At 31.8% G+C, this 23,545-nt stretch overlaps 1 protein-coding gene across 1 annotated transcript in view; it reads right to left on the bottom strand.

The window, feature by feature from the left end:
- Window positions 1–23,545, bottom strand: part of c1qtnf12 (C1q and TNF related 12) — a 65,154-nt gene that overhangs the window by 16,339 nt on the left and 25,270 nt on the right. The window contains exons 4-6 of the mRNA XM_061902222.1: window positions 6,538–6,642; window positions 3,164–3,275; window positions 2,829–3,016 (exon numbers count right to left, since the gene is read on the bottom strand). Of these exons, the coding sequence (XP_061758206.1) occupies window positions 2,829–3,016; window positions 3,164–3,275; window positions 6,538–6,642 (405 nt within the window). The remainder of the gene's footprint in view (window positions 1–2,828; window positions 3,017–3,163; window positions 3,276–6,537; window positions 6,643–23,545) is intronic.

The raw sequence follows: 23,545 nt of genomic DNA on the forward strand, positions 1-23,545 counted from the left end.
TATATTCTAACAAAGTGAAGATTGGATTTTAACCTATTTAAAACATGTCATCAAAATTCTAAAATTAATCTTAATCAGGAAAAATTACTAATGATGTTTTGATTTTTCAAAAAGATTGGAATGAGCTAGTTTTTCTCTTAATTTTTTTCGGTTGAATTTTGAATTTTAAAGAATCGAAATTGAAGATAAACTGTTTCAAAATTTAATTTTCGTTTTTTTCGCGTTTTCTCCACTTTTAAACCGTTCAATTAACTGTTTTTTTCATCATTTATTCTCCCCAAAAAATTTTCCGTAAAAGGGAAAAAATGTACGACGGAATGACAGACAGAAATACCCCTTTTTTTAAATATATATAGATTTATTTATCAAAGGTAAATTGAGAAAATTGTCTATTTCTGGCAATTTATTTAAGTGTGTATCAAACTGGTAGCCCTTCGCATTAATCAGTACCCAAGAAGTAGCTCTTGGTTTCAAAAAGGTTGGTGACCCCTGCTGTAGACTAAGCATGTTCTTTACTTTCTGATACAATTATTAAAAAAAAAAAAAAAAAAATCTAAATTTTTATTTTTTTTAATCCAACCTAAGAAGGACTCCCCAATTATTGTGGCTGTAGGCAACCTCTTATCTTTTTTTTTTTTTGGATGGCAGTAGCTGCATCGAGTAGCTCATCCTGTTCTGCATGCGCTACTAAACGGCGTATTGGTTTGAGAAAATCATCAGCCTTGTTTTCGATACAATACCAAAATGGGAGTATCGGCCGATACTGCCATCGATCCGATTCGATATCAGCACGAATCATAGTACATACTTTTATTATTTTGTTAGAAAAGACTTAAACGAGTGCAATTACTCAAAGAACAACGGTAGGTATGAAAAACACTCACCTCATGCTGTCTTTAAGTTAAAATGGAGTGGTATTTTTTTCCCGTTGTTGCAATACAACTACATTGAACATTTTAAAATACAAAAATAAAAAATAAAATTCAATGTAAACAAGTATCAAAAAATTCATGTTTCATATTGCTTACACATACAAACGTATCAGAAAGAATCCAGTAACAAACGTGTCCACGTCGGTCAAATAAGCAATTTGCAACTACAAATATTTGATACTTGTTTAGATTGAAAAATGTGACGTTTTAAATTGTTGTATCGTTTAATTACAGACTGTAGCTCGTGTGCTATTGTGTGCTTATCTGTTGTGTAGCTGCGACCCGGCAATGTTCACCTTTTTGGGAATGGCTTGACTGAAATACAGGAAAAGACCAAACTTGTGTGTTTATGGGAAGATTCAGACGTTGACTGACTGTCCAGATTTGCACATGCCGCAGGATTGCTTGTATCGTACATTTCAGATGTACGTCGATATCATCCGATACTTTTTTTTTTGCTGATATCGGACTGATATTCGATATCTGTATCGGCTCGGGACACTCCTAATTACAACATTGATTGTGTCACTGCGGTTTGTGTTAAATTACAGACTGTAGCTTGTGTGCTATTGTGTGCTTATCTGTTGTGTAGCTGCGAGCCGGCAATATTCACCTTTTTGGGAATGACTTGACTGAAATACAGGAAAAGACCAAACGTGTGTGTTCATGGGAGGATTCAGATGTTAACTGACTTAAGTCGTTCAAACTCTACTATGCAAAGCGAAAGCCATTTATCAACAACACCCAGAGGTGGGCCCGAGCTCATCTAAGAAGGATTTGCACATGCTGCAGGACTGCTTGTATCGGACATTTCAGATGTAAATCGGTATAATCCGATATTCAATATCAGTATCGGATCAGGACACCCCTAATTATAAACCCGAAACCAGTGAAGTTGACATGTTGTGTAAATGATAAATACAAACACAATACAATGATTTGCAAATCCTTTTCAACTTATATTCAAAATTCACACATTTTCAATGGGATGCAGGTTGTTGAACTCTCTCACTATGAAGCCACGCTGTTGCAACACGTGGTTTGGCATTGTCTTGCTGAAATAAGCAGGGGCATCCATGATAACGTTGTTTGGATGGCAACATGTGTTGCTCCAAAACCTGTATGTACCTTTCAGCATTAATGGTGCCTTCACAGATGTGTAAGTTACCCATTCCTTGGCGACTAATACACCCCCATACCATCACACATGCTGGCTTTTCAACTTTGCGCCTATAACAATCCGGATAGTTCTTTTCCTCTTTGGTCCGGAGGACACAGCATCCACAGTTTTCAAAAACTATTTGAAATGTGAACTCATCAGACCACAGAATACTTTTTCCACTTTGCATCAGTCCATCTTTGATGAGCTCGGGCCCAGCGAAGCCGGCGGGCGTTTGTGGGTGTTGTTGATAAATGGCTTTCACTTTGCATAGTAGAGTTTGAACTTGCACTTACAGATGTAGCGACAGAAGTGTTCCTGAGCCCATGTGATGATATCCTTTACACACTGATGTTGCCTTTTTGATGCAGTACCAAGAATTCAATGTTGGTTTTCAGCCTTGCCGCTTATGTGCACTGATTTCTACAGATTCTCTGAACCTTTTGATGATATTACAGACCGTTGATGATGAAATCCCTAAATTCCTTGCAATAGCTGGTTGAGAAATGTTGTTCTTAAACAATTTTACTAATGCATTTGTTGACAAAGTGGTGACGACTGAGCATTTCACAGAATCTACTTTTTATACCCAATCATGGCACCCGCCTGTTCCCAATTAGCCTGTCCAACTGTGGGATGTTCCAAATAAGTGTTTGATGAGCATTCCTCAACTTTCTCTGTCTTCTTTGCCACTTGTGCCAGCTTTTTTGAAACATGGTTGCGGAGAGCAAACGTACCGTCTGGAAGTTTGGGAGCTCCATCAGAGTCTTCTTGTCCACCAGCACGGGTCCTTTGAGCTTGCAGTGGAAGGCCTCCTGGATCCTGCGGTAGTGGGTCAGGTCCTCCTGTAGCGTGAGGAGAGGAACGGGGAGCTGGCCGGACACGACTTGTCGGTCCAAAGACGCGGCCCGTCTCTCCGTCGCCTCTGTAGTCCCGCAACAAGACAAGGACATCTATAACCCTGTCTATATATACATATATATATATATATATATATATATATATATATATATATATATATATATATATATATATATATATATATATATATATATATCCATGTCAGGTCTACCTTTTATCATCTCTTTGAACTCCTGCAGAAGAACCTCTTGGGTGACCTCAGCTCCGGGCGAGCCGGGTGGGCCTTGCGGGCCTGCAGGACCAGGAGGACCAGCTGGGCCGGGCTGGGGAGAGACACACTCAAAGTTTAGCATAGAATCCAAACTTTCTTACCATTTTCCATTGGATGAGGTCCTCAGATTGTCAGAATACAGTTTAGCATAGAATCCAAACTTTCTTACCATTTTCCATTGGATGAGGTCCTCAGATTGTCAGAATACATGTTTTATGCATTTATATTTCGATGAGGTCCTCAGATGGTCAGAATACATATTTTATGCATTTATATATATCGATGAGGTCCTCAGATTGTCAGAATACATGTATTATGCATTTATATTTCGATGAGGTCCTCAGATTGTCAGAATACGAATTTTATGCATTTATATTTCGATGAGGTCCTCAGATTGTCAGAATACATGTTTTATGCATTTATATTTCGATGAGGTCCTCAGATTGTCTAAATACATGTTTTATACATTTATATTTCGATGAGGTCCTCAGATTTTCAGAATACGAATTTTATACATTTATATTTCGATGAGGTCCTCAGATTGTCAGAATACATGTTTTATGCATTTATATTCCGATGAGGTCCTCAGATTGTCAGAATACATGTTTTATGCATTTATATTTCATTAGATAACTAATAAAATTAGCAATAAATGGGCTGTTTGAGGGTTGCCCCGGTACCAAAATGTATTTCGATACTTTTCAATGCCACAAAAATGGCATTACTGGCTTTATTTTAACAAAAACAATCTAAATGTACATTAAAAATGTGTTCATTATTGTAATTTAGTCCTTAAATAAATTAGTGAACATACAAGGAAACTTGTCTTTTAGTAGTAAGTAAACAAACAAAGGCTCCTAATTAGTATGCAATAACATATTGTGCCATTTATCTACCTATTATTTTGTCAACATTAGAAAGGACAAGCTGTAAAAAATGTTTAATAATCCACTTGTTCATTTACTGTTAATATCTACTTATTTTCTGTTTCATCATGTTCTTTATACACTTCTGTTAAAATGTAATAATCACTTATTATTCTCTTGTTTGATTAGTTTTGGATGATACCACACATTTAGGTATTGATCCGATACCAAGCAGCTACAGGATCATACAATGGTCATGTTCAAAGTCCTCATGTGTCCAGGGACGTATTAACTGAGTTTATAAACACAAAATGAATTTAAAAAAAAAAGGAAAACATTTTTTGTGATGATAAAAAATATCAATTTAATCATAGTAGTATCAACTAGATACACTCTTGTACTTGGTATCATTACAGTGGATGTCAGGTGTAGATCCACCCATGGCATTTGTTTACATTCAGGCGCGCTAGCTTTTGTTAGCAGTGACGCCAACGAGCTATTGTATCCTCCTACGGTGTGTAGTGAACCATGTTTAGCTATTCCTCGTCCTCCAGTGATAATGGTACTTGTAGGAAACTACAGGATCACACATTGGTCATATTCAAAGTCATCATGTGTCCAGGGGCGTATTTACCGAGTTAATAAACATAATATTAGTTTTTTTAAAAAGGAAAAAATACTTTGTGATGATAAACAAAATATCGATGTAATCATAGAAGTATCGACTAGATAAGTCCCTGTACTTGGTATCATTACAGTGGATGTCAGGTGTAGATACACCCATGGCGTTTGTTTACATTGTGACACCGGTGAGCTATTGTATCCTCCTACGGTGTGCAGGGAAGCATGTTTAGCTATTCCTCATTCTCCATTGTAATATCATTATAATAATTTTAAAATTCACAACGATGGTAATAATTGTCATGATAACCAAAATATAATAACATTAATAGTCATCACCATAATCAAATTAATATGAACAATGATACCAAAGATAATGCAATAATAATAACACTTATACCAGCAATAACAGGAATAATAATAATAATTCTACTAATAATAACTGTAAACATAATCATATAAGCAATAATAATCATCATAATACAAAATTATAGTAGCACTAACCATAATAACGATGAATACAACAATAATAAGTATAAATGTTAAAATTAAAATATGCCAATAATAATTGTGGTTGCAATAATAATAATAAAAAGAATAACACTTGTACCAGCAAAAATAGGAATTATAATATTAATTCTACTTATAATAGTATATACATAATCATAATAGCAATAACAACCATCATAATACAAAAATATAGTAGTACTAACCATAGTAGCGATGAATATAATAATAATCATTATAAATATTAAAATAAAAAAGTATAAGAATAATTGTGGTTATATTATTAAAGTGATAATTATTGAAATATTGAGAATTTAAAAAATAATAATAACAGTCGTCATTACCAAAATATAATAAACATAATAATAAATAATCATAAAAAAATAAATAATGAGAATCATAATAACGATAATACAATAATAATACATGTAAGATCAATACTAATACCAGCAATAATAATAATAATTTTGATCATCATGATGATAGGCATACATCTTAAAATAAAAAATGATAATAATAATTGTGGTTGTATTATTAAAGTGATAATAATTATTAAAATAATGACAATTAAAAATAATAATAATAATAGTTGTCATTACTAAAATATAATAAAAACAATAATAAATCATAATCGGAAAAAATAAAAGCAATAATGGTAATCGTAATAACGATAATACAATAATAATCTATATAATATTAATACTAATATTAGCCATAATGCTAATCATTTTGATCATCATGATGATAAGTATAAATATTACAATAAAAAATTATAAGAATAATTGTGGTTATATTATTAAAGTGTTAATGATTATTAAGATGATGAGGATTTAAAAAATAACAATAATAATAGTCGTCCATCCATCCATCCATTTACTACCGCTTATTCCATTTTGGCCTATCTCAGCTACAATCCAACGGAAGGCGGTTTACACCCTGGACAAGTCGCCACCTCATCGCAGAACAATAGTCGTCATTACCAAAAGATAATAACAAATTAAATAAATCGTCAAAAAAATAATAAAAGCAATAATGGTAATCATGATAATGATAATACAATAATAATACATATAATATCAATACTAATATCAGCAATAATACTAATGATTTTGATCATCATGATGAGATAGCGACTTGTCCAGGGTGTACCCCGCCCTCCGCCCGAATGCAGCTGAGATAGGCTCCAGCACCCCCCAGCCACCCCGAAAAGGGACAAGCGGTAGAAAATTAATGGATTATAATCTTTATCAATAGTAGTAGTCATAATAATAATGTCCCACTGTACTGTGCCTAATAAAAAGGGATATTTTTTTGTTTTACCAAAGGTCTTTTCCGTTTGCGACACTTGGCCGGGAAGTTGCCCACGGGTCTTTTGACAAAGTCCATCCAGGATCCCAGCGGGTCGACTCTCTTCTGCTCAGCAAGCTGAGGAGAGAAGACAAAAACATCAACCTCGACCATGCAAATACAGCACTCTCGTGATACCACTTTTTTTTTTTTTAAGTCACCTAAATACTGGCTGAAAGTAGTGTCAAAGTCGCTCAGGCATGAAACAATAACTGGTGTCCCGATGCGATACAAGTATCGGACGATATCGGCCTGCATCAAAAATGTCCGATACAGGTGCTCCGATACAAGCAGCCGTGCAGAAACCCGGATGACCCGTTAACATTCTAAACGTCCTCCAATAAACACACAATGTTTGTCTTTTCTCTCTATTTTAGCCAAGTCATTTACAAGACGCCACTAGGAACTGGCAGCTACACAACAGCTAAGCACACAATAGCGCAGAAACTTACTTAAAATGTCCTCAATTGAACAATATTTAAAAACCAGTATCAAATAATTAAAGTTGCATATTACTCACACATATAAAGTCTCCGAGGCGGAAAAGCGTGTTAGTAAGCGTCCAGTAACAAGCGTGTCCGCATCATTCAATTTCCTGTTTAATGTTAAAATATCGGATTCAGAATCAGACGTGGTTTATTAATCCCCGAGATGAAATTGAGATTTTTCCATTGGATAAAGTCCTCAGATTGCCATAATACATGTTTTATGCATTTATATTTTATTAGATAACTAATATAACAAGCATTAAATGGGCTCTTTGAGGCTTGTCCCGATACCGGTGGACGGTACCAAAATATTAGGGTACATTATGTCAGAGTTAGTTTGATTCCCCAGGCACCGCTTCCTCAAAGGAAGACGTGTTGGTGGGATTGAGGAGGTCTTCGAAGTATTCCTTCCACCGATCCACAACATCCGCAGTCGAAGTCAGCAGAACACCATCTGCACCATACACGGTGTTGATAGTGCACTGCTTCCCCTTCCTGAGGCGGCGTATGGTGGTCCAGAATCGCTTCGAAGCCGTCCGGAAGTCGTTTTCCATGGCTTCCCCGAACTCTTCCCATGTCCGAGTTTTTGCCTCCGCGACTGCTAAAGCTGCATACCGCTTGGCCCGTTGGTACCCGTTCACTGCCTCCGGAGTCCTATGAGCCAAAAGAACCCGATAGGACTCCTTCTTCAGCTTGACGGCATCCCTCACTGCTGGTGTCCACCAACGGGTTCTAGGATTACCGCCACGACAGGCACCAACAACCTTGCGGCCACAGCTCCAATCAGCTGCCTCGACAATAGAGGTTCGGAACATGGTCCACTCGGACTCAATGTCCCGCACCTCCCTCGTGACATGTTCAAAGTTCTCCCGGAGAGTGTGAATTGAAACTTTCTCTGACAGGAGACTCTGCCAGACGTTCCCAGCAGACCCCCACAATGCGCTTGGGCCTGCCAGGTCTGTCCGGCATCCTCCCCCACCATCGCAGCCAACTCACCACCAGGTGGTGATCGGTAGAAAGCTCCGCCCCTCTCTTCACCCGAGTGTCCAAAACATGAGGCCGCAAATCCAATGACACAACTACAAAGTCGATCATGGAACTGCGGTGCCAAGTGCACATATGGACACCCTTATGTTTGAACATGGTGTTTGTTATGGACAATCCGTGACGAGCACAAAGGTCCAATAACAAAACACAACTCGGGTTTAGATCCGGGCGACCATTCTTCCCAATCACGCCTCTCCAGGTTTCACTGTCGTTGCCAACATGAGCGTTGAAGTCTCCCAGTAGGACAAGGGAATGACCCGGGGGTGCACTTTCCAGTACTCCCTCGAGTGTACCCAAAAAGGGTGGGTATTCTGAACTGCTGTTTGGTGCGTAAGCACAAACAACAGTCAGGACCCATCCCCCTACCCGAAGGCGGAGGGAAGCTACCCTCTCGTCCACTGGGTTGAACTCAAACGTGCAGGCTTTGAGCCGGGGGGCAACGAGAATTGCCACCCCAGCCCGTCGCCTCTCACTGCCGGCAACGCCAGAGTGGAAGAGAGTCCAGTCCCTCTCGAGAGAACTGGTTCCAGAGCCCTTGCTGTGCATCGAGGTGAGTCCAACTATATCCAGCTACTTTTGCAACCGTTTACCCCTGAGTCATATAACTTGGTACATGGCACCTGTTAACTGTTAGCATGTAAACGATAGCTTCCTAGCAAGCTAACTTAAACGTGCTAACTTTTTCATGTAATTTTAAACTTTTTTTTATATGCTTTCGCAGCCACCTTGCAGCCATGTAAACGCCGGGGACGGGATAGTAAAAAAAAGTATTCAATCAAAGGCTGGACTCCAGTGAGGAAAAAAAAAAAGCCTTATAGCCATATACATAGAATCAACAAAACTTGCAACAGAGGGGAGGGAGTGGGAACTACAAAGGCTATTAATAGATAAGCTAACAAAGTGGTTGTTGTTGCTAGCATTATTGACGAGCTTCTTCCTCGTAGCAGAGACAAAGTGAAATTATTTGAATTTGATTCCTGTCACTATTAATACCACTCATGTAGTTGTTATAGTTACATTGTTTGTTTATTTGCTAACTCGTAAGAAAACGACTGCACGTCTTGGCTATTTTATTTCCCTCACCAGCCAAGCCCAGGGTGGATCTGAGTCTTGTTTCCACCGCAATAAAAAAAATAAATAAAAAGGGACTTCTTGTTTGCCTTTCTCAAAACGCTTTTGAAATTAACTGGCGAGACTTTCTGTGTCTGACAGCCGACTAAATAAACACGCTGACGTCGGCGGTTTTATCCTCCTCCCGTGCTGGGAAACACACTGGCCAATATAACCTGCAATAAAAGCTAACGAGACTTTGGATGAAAATCATTTACCTTTCAAATAAATCAAAGTTCCAAAGTGGGTACGGAATATAAGGGTCTTTAAAGAGTGGCCCCGGGGCCATTCACGGCCCGCAGAGACTTCTTTTACGCTCGACGGTACATTATAAGAAAATATTTTTTAAAAAAGAAAAGTGGAAGTAATGAGAAAAAGTTGCAAAGTTGACTTTAACAACACAAAGCTGCCATGCAGGCTGTTTTTTGTCTTCAAGGCTGTCATTGCTCGAAAAAATAATAATGCATCAAAATCAATGTTATGACCTTTTCAAGGCTTCAATTACTTCACTTAAATATTCCATTTTAAAATATTTTATTGCAAATTATGTGGGTTTACCAAATTAAAAAAATATGTTTTTTTTTTTTTTTGATAAAAAGGGTATAAATCAAGGAAAAAACATTAAAATAACATTTAAACTAGATTTTGATCTAGACACCCAAATGTTGGAAGTAAAATTAAAATTAAAATAAAAATTTGACTTATTTTTAGCACTTTTATGAGTGGGGCCGTTTAGATACCCAAGCAATTTATTGGCATTTTTTTTAACTGTTTTTACTTTAAAAATAAATAAATAAATACATAAATAAATGAATTAAAATCAATGGGGTTCAGAATTATTGACCTATTTTTTGTTGATAAAAAAGGGTATAAATCAAGGAAAAAACATTGAAATACAATTTAAACTTGATCTTGATCTAGAGACCCAAATGTTGGAAGTAAAATTCAAATTCAAATTAAAATTTGACTTATTTTTAGCACCGTTTAGATACCCAACCAATTTATTGGCTTTTTTTTAACTGTCTTAAAATAAATAAATAAATACATAAATAAATGAATTAAAATCAATAGGGTTATGAATTATTGACCTATTTTTGGTTGATAAAAAAGGGTATAAATCAAGGAAAAAAATATTAAAATAAAAATTTTAACTTGATCTTGATCTAGAGACCCAAATGTTGGAAGTAAAATAAAAATAAAAATACAAATTTGACTTATTTTTAGCACTTTTTTGAGTGGGCCCCTTTAGATACTCAAGCAATTTATTGGCATTTTTTTTTAACTGTTTTTACTTTTTTTACATAAATAAATGAATTAAAATCGATGGGGTTATGAATTATTGACCTATTTTTTGTTGATAAAAAAAAGGGTGTAACTCAAGGAAAAAACATTAAAACACAATTTAAACTTGATCTTGATCTAGAGACCCAAATGTTGGAAGTAAAATAAAAATAAAAATAAAAATTTTACTTATTTTTAGCACTTTTATGAGTGGGGCCCTTTAGATACCCAAGCAATTTATTGGCTTTTTTTTTTTTAACCGTCTTTGCTTTAAAAAAAATTAAAATAAATAACTACATAAATAAATGAATTAAAATCAATAGGGTTATGAATTATTGACCTAGTTTTTGTTGATAAAAAAGGGTATGAATCAAGGAAAAAAATATTAAAATAAAAATTTTAACTTGATCTTGATCTAGAGACCCAAATGTTGGAAGTAAAATTAAAATTAAAATAAAAATTTGACTTATTTTCAGCACTTTTATGAGTGGGGCCCTTTAGATACTCAAGCAATTTATTAGCATTTTTTTTAAACTGTTTTTACTTTTTTTTTTAAATAAATAAATACATAAATAAATGAATTAAAATGGATGGGGTTATGAATTATTGACCTATTTTTTGTTGATGAAAAAAGGGTGTAAATCAAGGAAAAAACATTAAAACACAATTTAAACTTGATCTTGATCTAGAGACCCAAATGTTGGAAGTAAAATAAAAAGAAAAATAACAATTTTATTTATTTTTAGCACTTTTATGAGTGGGGCCCTTTAGATACCCAAGCAATTTATTGGCATTTTTTTAAAAACAATTTTTACTTAAAAAAAAATTTTTTTTTTTTAAATACATAAATAAATGAATTAAAATCAATAGGGTTATGAATTATTCACCTATTTTTTGTTGATAGAAAAGGGTATAAATCAAGGAAAAAAATATCAAAATAAAAATTTTAACTTGATCTTGATCTAGAGACCCAAATGTTGGAAGTAAAATAAAAATAAAAATAAAAATTGTACTTATTTTTAGCACTTTTATGAGTGGGGCCCTTTAGATACTCAAGCAATTTATTAGCATTTTTTAAACTGTTTTTACTTTTTTTTTTTTAAATAAATAAATACATAAATAAATGAATTAAAATCGATGGGGTTATGAATTATTGACCTATTTTTTGTTGATAAAAAAGGGTATAAATCAAGGAAAAAACATTAAAACACAATTTAAACTTGATCTTGATCTAGAGACCCAAATGTTGGAAGTAAAATAAAAATAAAAATAACAATTTTACTTATTTTTAGCACTTTTATGAGTGGGGCCCTTTAGATACCCAAGCAATTTATTGGCATTTTTTTTTAAAACTATTTTTACTTAAAAAAAAAATTTAAAAAAAAAACATAAATAAATGAATTAAAATCGATGGGGTTATGAATTATTGACCTATTTTTTGTTGATAAAAAAGGGTATAAATCAAGGAAAAAACATTAAAACACAATTTAAACTTGATCTTGATCTAGAGACCCAAATGTTGGAAGTAAAATAAAAATAAAAATAACAATTTTACTTATTTTTAGCACTTTTATGAGTGGGGCCCTTTAGATACCCAAGCAATTTATTGGCATTTTTTTTAAAAACTATTTTTACTTAAAAAAAAAAATTAAAAAAAATACATAAATAAATGAATTAAAATCGATGGGGTTATGAATTATTGACCTATTTTTTGTTGATAAAAAAGGGTATAAATCAAGGAAAAAACATTAAAACACAATTTAAACTTGATCTTGATCTAGAGACCCAAATGTTGGAAGTAAAATAAAAATAAAAATAAAAATTTTACTTATTTTTAGCACTTTTATGAGTGGGGCCCTTTAGATACCCAAGCAATTTATTGGCATTTTTTTAAAAACTATTTTTACTTAAAAAAAAAAAAAAAAATTTTTTTAAATACATAAATAAATGAATTAAAATCAATAGGGTTATGAATTATTCACCTATTTTTTGTTGATAAAAAAAGGTATAAATCAAGGAAAAAAATATCAAAATAAAAATTTTAACTTGATCTTGATCTAGAGACCCAAATGTTGGAAGTGAAATAAAAATAAAAATAAAAATTGTACTTATTTTCAGCACTTTTATGAGAGGGGCCCTTTAGATACTCAAGCAATTTATTAGCATTTTTTAAACTGTTTTTACTTTTTTTTTTAAATAAATAAATACATAAATAAATGAATTAAAATCAATGGGGTTATGAATTATTGACCTATTTTTTGTTGATAAAAAAGGGTATAAATCAAGGAAAAAACATTAAAACACAATTTAAACTTGATCTTGATCTAGAGACCCAAATGTTGGAACTAAAATAAAAATAAAAATAACAATTTTACTTATTTTTAGCACTTTTATGAGTGGGGCCCTTTAGATACCCAAGCAATTTATTGGCATTTTTTTTAAAAAACTATTTTTACTTTAAAAAAAAAATTAAAAAAAATACATAAATAAATGAATTAAAATCGATGGGGTTATGAATTATTCACCTATTTTTTGTTGATTAAAAAAAGGGTTTAAATCAAGGAAAAAAATATTAAAATAAAAATTTTAACTTGATCTTGATCTAGAGACCCAAATTTTGGAAGTAAAATTAAAATTAAAATTAAAATTTGACTTATTTTTAGCACTTTTATGAGTGGGGCCGTTTAGATACCCAAGCAATTTATTGGCATTTTTTTAACTGTTTTTACTTTAAAAATAAATAAATAAATACATAAATAAATGAATTAAAATCAATGGGGTTCAGAATTATTGACCTATTTTTTGTTGATAAAAAAGTGTATAAATCAAGGAAAAAACATTAAAACACAATTTAAACTTGATCTTGATCTAGAGACCCAAATGTTGGAAGTAAAATTTAAATTAAAACTAAAATTTGACTTATTTTTAGCACCTTTATGAGTGGGGCCGTTTAGATACCCAAGCAATTTATTGGCTTTTTTTTTTTTTAACTGTGTTTGTTTTAAAAAAAATTAAAATAAATAAATACATAAATAAATGAATTAAAATCAATAGGGTTATGAATTATTGACCTATTTTTTGTTGATAAAAAAGGGTATAAATCAAGGAAAAAAATATCAAAATAATAATTTTAACTTGATATTGATCTAGAGACCCAAATGTTGGAAGTAAAATTAAAATTAAAATAAAAATTGTACTTATTTTCAGCACTTTTATGAGTGGGGCCCTTAGATACTCAAGCAATTTATTGGCATTTTTTTAAACTGTTTTTACTTTAAAAATAAATAAATAAATACATAAATAAATGAATTAAAATCAATGGGATTCAAAATTATTGACCTATTTTTTGTTGATAAAAAAAGGTATAAATCAAGGAAAAAACATTGAAATACAATTTAAACTTGATCTTGATCTACAGACCCAAATGTTGGAAGTAAAATTAAAATTAAAATTAAAATTTGACTTATTTTTTGCACTTTTATGAGTGGGGCCGTTTAGATACCCAAGCAATTTATTGGCTTTTTTTTTTAACTGTCTTTGCTTTAAAAAAAATAAAAAAATAAATACATAAATAAATGAATTAAAATCAATAGGGTTATGAATTATTGACCTATTTTTTGTTGATAGAAAAGGGTATAAATCAAGGAAAAAACATTGAAATACAATTTAAACTTGATCTTGATCTAGAGACTCAAATGTTGGAAGTAAAATAAAAATAAAAATAAAAATTTGACTTATTTTTAGCACTTTTATGAGTGGGGCCCTTAGATACTCAAGCAATTTATTAGCATTTTTTTAAACTGTTTTTACTTTTTTTTTTTTAATAAATAAATACATGAATAAATGAATTAGAATCGATGGGGTTATGAATTATTGACCTATTTTTTGTTGATAAAAAAGGGTATAAATCAAGGAAAAAACATTGAAATACAATTTAAACTTGATCTTGATCTAGAGACTCAAATGTTGGAAGTAAAATAAAAATAAAAATAAAAATTTGACTTATTTTTAGCACTTTTATGAGTGGGGCCCTTAGATACTCAAGCAATTTATTAGCATTTTTTTAAACTGTTTTTACTTTTTTTTTTTTAATAAATAAATACATAAATAAATGAATTAGAATCGATGGGGTTATGAATTATTGACCTATTTTTTGTTGATAAAAAAGGGTATAAATCAAGGAAAAAACATTGAAATACAATTTAAACTTGATCTTGATCTAGAGACTCAAATGTTGGAAGTAAAATAAAAATAAAAATAAAAATTTGACTTATTTTTAGCACTTTTATGAGTGGGGCCCTTAGATACTCAAGCAATTTATTAGCATTTTTTTAAACTGTTTTTACTTTTTTTTTTAAATAAATAAATACATAAATAAATGAATTAGAATCGATGGGGTTATGAATTATTGACCTATTTTTTGTTGATAAAAAAGGGTATAAATCAAGGAAAAAACATTAAAACACAATTTAAACTTGATGTTGATCTAGAGACCCAAATTTTGGTAGTAAAATAAATATAAAAATAACAATTTTACTTATTTTTTTCACTTTTATGAGTGGGGCCCTTTAGATACCCAAGCAATTTATTGGCATTTTTTTAAAAACTACTTTTACTTAAAAAAATTTAAAAAAAAATACATAAATAAATTAATTAAAATCGATGGGGTTCAGAATTATTTACCTATTTTTTGTTGACAAAAAAAGGGTGTAAATCAAGGAAAAAACTATAAAATACAATTTAAACTTGATCTTGATCTAGAGACCCAAATGTTGGAAGTAAAATTTAAATTAAGATTAAAATTTGACTTATTTTTAGCACTTTTATGAGTGGGGCCCTTTAGATACACAAACAATTTATTGGCTTTTTTTTAAACTGTCTTTGCTTTAAAAAAAAATTAAATAAATAAATACATAAATAAATGAATTAAAATCAATGGGGTTATGAATTATTCACCTATTTTTTGTTGATAAAAAAGGGTATAAATCAAGGAAAAAAATATTAAAATAAAAAATTTAACTTGATCTTGATCTAGAGACCCAAATGTTGGAAGTAAAATTAAAATTAAAATAAAAATTTGAATAAAAACTTTACTTATTTTCAGCACTTTTATGAGTGGGGCCCTTTAGATACTCAAGCAATTTATTGGCATTTTTTTTAACCGTTTTTACTTTTTTTTTTTTTTAATAAATAAATACATAAATAAATGAATTAAAATCGATGGGGTTATGAATTATTGACCTATTTTTTGTTGATAAAAAAAAGGGTGTAACTCAAGGAAAAAACATTAAAACACAATTTAAACTTGAACTTGATCTAGAGACCCAAATGTTGGAAGTAAAATAAAAATAAAAACAACAATTTTACTTATTTTTAGCACTTTTATGAGTGGGGCCCTTTAGATACCCAAGCAATTTATTGGCATTTTTTTAAAAACTATTTTTACTTAAAAAAAAAATTACACTTGAATTACAGTTACTTATGTTAAAAATGTACTTAAAACATTGACTAAACACCTTTTATAAGGGCCACAGTTTGACCTTGAAACACATTATTTATATTTCCATGCTTATCAACCGGGTTTAACTTCTTTTTCCACTTGAATTACAGTTAATCATGTTAAAAATGTACTTAAAACATTGACTAAACACATTTTATTAAGGACACAGTTTGACCCTGGAACAAATGATTTCTATTTACATGATTATTAAGTGGTTAACTTCTTTTTAAACTTGAATGCCAGTCAAAAAATGTTTCAGCTGATGGCCACAGTTTGACCCTGGAACAGATTATTTATATTTCCATGCTTATCAATTGGGGTTAACTTCTTTTTACACTTGAATTACAGTTAATCATGTTAAAAATGCACTTAACACATTGACTAAACACATTTTATTAAGGACACCGTTTGACCCTGGAACAGATTATTTATATTTCCATGATTATTAAGTGGTTAACTTCTTTTTACACTTGAATGGCAGTCAAAAAATGTTAAAAATGTCCTTAAAACCTTGACTAAACACCTTTTATAAGGGCCACAGTTTGACCCTGGAACTGATTATTTATATTTCCATGCTTTTCAACCGGGGTTAACTTCTTTTTACACTTGTATTACAGTTAATAATTTTTAAAAAATTACTTACAACATTGACTAAACACATTTTATTAAGGACACCGTTTGAACCTGGAACAGATTATTTATATTTTAATTATTATTAAGTGGTTAACTTTCTTTTACACTTGAATGACAGTCAACAATGTTTCAGATGATGGCCACAGTTTGACCCTGGAACAGATTATTTATATTCATATGATTATTGTGTGGTTAACTTCTTTGTACACTTGAATGACAGTCAAAAAATTTTAAAAATGTACTTAAAACATTGACTAAACACATTTTATAAGGACCACATTTTGGCCCTGGAGCAGATTATTTATAATTGTATGATTAATAGGTGCTTAACTTCTTTTTACACTTGAATGGCAGTCAAAAAAATGTTAAAAATGTCCTTAAAACCTTGACTAAACACATTTTATAAGGGCCACAGTTTGACCCTGGAACAGATTATTTCTATTTCCATGCTTATCAACTGGGGTTAACTTCTTTTTACACTTGTATTACAGTTAATAATTAAAAAAAATGTACTTAAAACATTGACTAAACACATTTTATTAAGGACACCGTTTGAACCTGGAACAGATTATTTATATTTTAAGTATTATTAAGTGGTTAACTTTCTTTTACACTTGAATGACAGTCAACAATGTTTCAGATGATGGCCACAGTTTGACCCTGGAGCAGATTATTTATAATTATATGATTATTGTGTGGTTAATTCTTTGTACACTTGAATGACAGTCAAAAAATGTTAAAAATGTACTTAAAACATTGACTAAACACATTTTATAAGGACCACATTTTGGCCCTGGAGCAGATTATTTATAATTGTATGATTATTAGGTGCTTAACTTCTTTTTACACTTGAATGGCAGTCGAAAAAATGTTAAAAATGTCCTTAAAACCTTGACTAAACACCTTTTATAAGGGCCACAGTTTGACCCTGGAACAGATTATTTATATTTCCATGCTTATCAACCAAGGTTAACTTCTTTTTACACTTGAACTACAGTTAATCATGTTAAAAATGTACTTAAAACATTGACTAAACACATTTTATTAAGGACACAATTTGACCCTGGAACAGATTATTTCTATTTACATGATTATTAAGTGGTTAACTTCTTTTTACACTTGAATGCCAGTCAAAAAATGTTTCAGATGATAGCCACAGTTTGACCCTGGAACAGATCATTTATATTTCCATGATTAGCAATGTGGGTTAACTTCTTTTTACACTTGAATTACAGTTACTTATGTTAAAAATGTACTTAAAACATTGACTAAACACATTTTATAAAGGCCACAGTTTAAACCTTATTTATAATTATATGATTATTAGGTGCTGAACTTCTTTTTACACTTGAATGGCAGTCAAAAAATGTCAAAAATGTCCTTAAAACCTTGACTAAACACCTTTTATAAGGGCCACAGTTTGACCCTGGAACAGATTATTTATATTTCCATGCTTATCAACCGGGGTTAACTTCTTTTTACACTTGTATTACAGTTAATAATTTTAAAAAATGTACTTAAAACATTGACTAAACACATTTTATTAAGGACACAGTTTAAACCTGGAGCAGATTATTTATATTTATATGATTATTATGTGGTTAACTTCTTTTTACACTTGAATGCCAGTCAAAAATATTTCAGATAATAGACACAGTTTGACCCTGGAACAGATTATTTATATTTCCATGATTAGCAATGTGGGTTAACTTATTTTTACACTTTAATTACAGTTACTTATGTTAAAAATTTACTTAAAACATTGACTAAACACATTTTATAAAGGCCACAGTTTAAACCTTATTTATAATTATATGATTATTAGGTGCTGAACTTCTTTTTACCCTTGAATGGCAGTCAAAAAATGTCAAAAATGTCCTTAAAACCTTGACTAAACACCTTTTATAAGGGCCACAGTTTGACCCTGGAACAGATTATTTATATTTCCATGCTTATCAACCGGGGTTAACTTCTTTTTACACTTGTAATACAGTTAATAATTTAAAAAAATGTACTTAAAACATTGACTAAACACATTTTATTAAGGACACCGTTAGAACCTGGAACAGATTATTTATATTTTAATTATTATTAAGTGGTTAACTTTCTTTTACACTTGAATGACTGACAAAAATGTTTCAGATGATGGCCACAGTTTAAACCTTGAGCAGATGATTTATATTTCCATGTTTATTGACTGTTGTTGACTTCTTTTTACACTTGAATGCCAGTTAATAATGTCCTTACAACATTGACCGACCGACCTATGACGGCCACAGTTTGACCCTGGAACAGATCATCTGTACCGACACAGTCTTACACGAGACAAACTAGCTTTGACACGCAAACAATGCACCTTTTGAGGTGTTTGACATATTCAAATGAGAGTTTTCCTGCATGGGGGTTTGATATTGAACAAGTGGTGGAGTTGTCAGCCCAGACAGAGCAGCATTCATCGCCGGCGAGGAAACAAAAAGCTTGGCCTCCGGCTAAATCCCGCCATTACTCAACACGCCGATGTTTGACTTGACGGCCCCAATTACAGATTCCTCCCGGCGCTCAACAATGACAGATCGCTCTCTCCTCTTTTTTTTTTGTTTTGTTTGCAGAACGAGGAGGCTCACATTCCCGCTAAGAGAGTCAGCGAGAGGGGGATTTGAAGTCTTAGAAAAGGCATTAGCGGGGTGGTTCACCCACGTGTCGGGTGCGGACGTCGACAAACGCGCGCTTCTCCAGGCGGGCGAGTTGTTTTCCTCGCCGCGTTTCAGCCGGGAGACGAGCCGACTCAGCACTTTTGAAGTGGGGACGTTTTCCACTTGACAAGCGAAAGAATTGTTCGCTGCCGTGGAAAATGACAACATGACTTGCACGCCACGTTGCAAAGAACAAACTGTCTTTTAGCTACTAGGAGCCCCCCACCCACTATCACACCAGGGGTCAAACTCAAGGCCCGGGGGCCAAAACTGACCCGCCACCTTATTTCACGGGAATAATACGCGTTAATAAAATGCTGACTAAATATATTTGTTCTTTCCTTTTTGACATTAAAAATCACGTACTGCATGCAATTCTATATTACCAAAATTAAAATGTTATCATGTGTAGGCGGTAGAAAAATGGATGGATGTGTTCCAAAAATATGTTTTATTAAAATACTATACTTAAATATCAGACTGTCTTATTATTTCAACACAAATTATCAATCAAATTGTAGTATGTAAAATCGACAATACATTCCATACTTCCACGGACACTAAGACAGTGGTTCTCAAATGGGGGTACGCGTACCCCTGGGGGTACTTGAAGGTATGCCAAGGGGTACATGAGATTTAAAAAAAAAAAATAGCAACAATTCAATAATCCTTTATAAAAATATTTATTGAATAATACTTCAAGAAAATAGCAATGCAAGTTCCTAAACTGTGCAAAAAAAAAGAAATGCAATTTTCGGTGTTGACAGCTAGATTTTTGTGGACATGTTCCATAAATATTGAAGTTAAAGATGTATTTTTTTGGGAAGAAATGTTTATAATGAAGTTCATGAATCCCGATGGATCTCTATTACAATCCCCAAAGAGGACACTTTAAGTTGATGATTACTTCCATGTGTAGAAATCTTTATTTATAATTGAATCACTTGTTTATTTTTCAAGAAGTTTTTAGTTATTTTTATATATTTTTTTCCAAATAGTTCTAGAAAGACCACTACAAATAAATGAGCAATATTTTTGCACTGTTATACAATTTAATAAATGAGAAACTGCTGTATTTTACTTATTTATCTCTTTTTTTTCAAACAAAAATGCTTTGCCTTTATTAGGGGGTACTTGAATTAAAAAAAATGTTCACAGGGGGTATATCACTGAAAAAAGGTTGAGAACCACGGCACTAAGACAATAAAATATTTAAAAATAAATAAATAAATAAAAAACATTAAAACAAGATTTTAGGGTATTTAAAAAAAATAATAAAAAAAGCAGCTTTGTCGCGTGGATTTTAGCACTAAGAACAGTGGTATGGTTTTCCCATTTATTCCATTTTTTATATGCTGTAAAAAAAACAAAAAAAAAAACACTGCTTTTACTGTAAAACTTTGGTGTCTGAGCTGCCAGTTTTTAAGCTTATGCAAAAAAAAATGTATATATATATATATATTTATAATAATAAAACATTTGTAAAAAAAAATGTTGTTTTGTTTTGTTTTGTTTTGTTTTTAGGGTTGTTTTTTCCCCCCAAAGTGTTTCAATCCACAATTTGACCAAATTAACAATACATTCCTGGATAACATACATATTTTTTTAAGTAAAAAAAATAAAAAAATGTTAAAATAGAATTATAATTTTAAATGCAATTTAGAATAAGATGCAAATGCACTCCCCCCCGCCCCCCACACACTTTTTTAATATTTCTTTTTTGATAAATCTGAAATTGTGATCTATGGAATCATGTATCCAAATAACATCTAAAAATGATATAGGCCAATATATATATTTTTTTAACACATATCTAATGCTGTAAAAAAAACAAAAAAAAACACCGCTTTTACTGTAAAACTTTGGTGACTGAGCTGCCAGTTTTTAAGCTTATGTAAAAAAAAATGTGTATATATATATATATATGTATATATATATATATATATATATATATATATATATATATATATATATCAATCAATCAATATATCAATTGATATATATATATATATATATATATATATATATCAATTTATATATATATATATATCAATCAATATATCAATTGATATATATATATATATATATATCAGGGTTTCCCACACATTCATTTATTTGTTGTTTATTTGTTGTGGCCCGCCACGAAAGAATTATGGCCGCCACCAAAAAAAATAAAATAATAGTAAAATAAATAAATAAAAATAAAACCATTTTTATTTTTTTATTTTTTTCGGCTTTTGACTCGCTCGACCGCTTTTAAAAGCAATGGGACTCTGTCTGTGAATGGAGCTTGTACTTACATATTATAGAAATATGTAAATATTATATAAATATTTACATAAAGTGTTGTAATTATATTCCAACTCCACGTTCTTCTTGGTCATCGCCGCCGCCGCTGCCAACCCCCCTCCTCCCCCAGCCCCCGAAACCCCCCCCCCCCCCCCCCCCACCACCACCACAAATAGATGCCTGACCTGTGGGAAACACTGTATATATATATATATATATATATATATATATATATATATATATATATATATATATATATATATGGATATTTTGCCACGTTGTTTCAAAGTCAGTTTAAAAAAAAAACACAAGTATAATGGGGCAGCATAGCTCGTTTGGTAGAGCGGCCGTGCCAGCAACCTGAGGGTTCCAAGTTCGATTCCCGCTTCCGCCATCCAAGTCAAGACACTTTACCCACCCACACTGGTTTAAATGTAACTTAGATATTGGGTTTTACAATGTAAAGCGCTTTGAGTCACTAGATCAGGGGTCACCAACCTTTTTGAAACCAAGAGCTACTTCTTGGGTACTGATTAATGCGAAGGGCTACCAGTTTGATACACACTTAAATAAATTGCCAGAAATAGCCAATTTGCTCAATTTACCTTTAATAAATAAATCTATATGTATAAAAAAATGGGTATTTCTGTCTGTCATTCCAGCGTACATTTTTTTTCCTTTTACGGAAAGTTTTTTGTAGAGAATAAATGATGAAAAAACACTTAATTGAACGGTTTAAAAGAGAAGAAAACACACAAAAAAAATTAAATCAAATTCTGAAACATATTTTATCTTCAATTTCGACTCTTTAAAATTCAAAATTCAACCCAAAAAAAAAATGAAGAGAAAAACTAGCTAATTAGAATCTTTTTGAAAAAATTAAAAAAATAATTAATGGCACATTATTAGTAATTTTTCCTGATTAGGATTAATTTTAGAATTTTCATGACATGTTTTAAATATGTTAAAATCCAATCTGCACTTTGTTAGAATATATAACAAATTGGACCAAGCTATATTTCTAACAAAGACAAATCATTATTTCTTCTAGATTTTCCTAAACAAAAATGTTAAAAGAAATTCTAAAGACTGTGACATAAGATTTAAATTTGATTCTACAGATTTTCTAGATTTGCCAGAATAATTTTTTTGAATTTTACTCATAAGTTTGAAGAAATATTTCACAAATATTCTTTGTCGAAAAAACAGAAGCTAAAATGAAGAATTAAATCAAAATGCATTTATTATTCTTTACAATAAAAAAAATACTTAAACATTGATTTAAACTGTCGGGAAAGAAGAGGAAGGAATTTAAAAGGTAAAAAGGTATATGTGTTTAAAAATCCTAAAATCATTTTTAAGGTTGTATTTGTTCTCTAAAATTGTCTTTCTGAAAGTTGTAAGAAGCAAAGTAAAAAAATAAATGAATTTATTTAAACAACTTTCTTCGATTGTCAAATTCTATTTGAGTTTTGTCTCTCTTAGAATTAAAAGTCTCTGGCAAAGCGAGACCAGCTTGCTAGTAAATAAATAACATTTTAAAAATTAGAGGAAGCTCACTGGTAAGTGCTGCTGTGACGGACTGACGCCGCCATCTTGCGGGTTCCATGGACCACCAAGGAAGGACATGACTTCGAGCAGGTTTGACTTGCTTTATTTTCCCACACAAGCTTGTAAATAACATTTTAAAAATAGAGGCAGCTCACTGGTAAGTGCTGCTATTTGAGCTATTTTTTGAACAGGCCAGAGGGCGACTCATCTGGTCCTTACGGGCGACCTGGTGCCCGCGGGCACCGCGTTGGTGACCCCTGCACTAGAGAAAAGCGCTATATAAATATAATTCACTTCACTTCACTAATTAACGTCGTATCGATATCCTGTGCCTGCTGGGAGGTGTTCCCTTTCAGGACTTGAGCCTTCTCGCGGTCTTTGTGGGGACT

The sequence above is a fragment of the Nerophis ophidion genome, linkage group LG06 (assembly GCF_033978795.1).
Source record: "Nerophis ophidion isolate RoL-2023_Sa linkage group LG06, RoL_Noph_v1.0, whole genome shotgun sequence".
Classification (NCBI taxonomy): domain Eukaryota; kingdom Metazoa; phylum Chordata; class Actinopteri; order Syngnathiformes; family Syngnathidae; genus Nerophis; species Nerophis ophidion.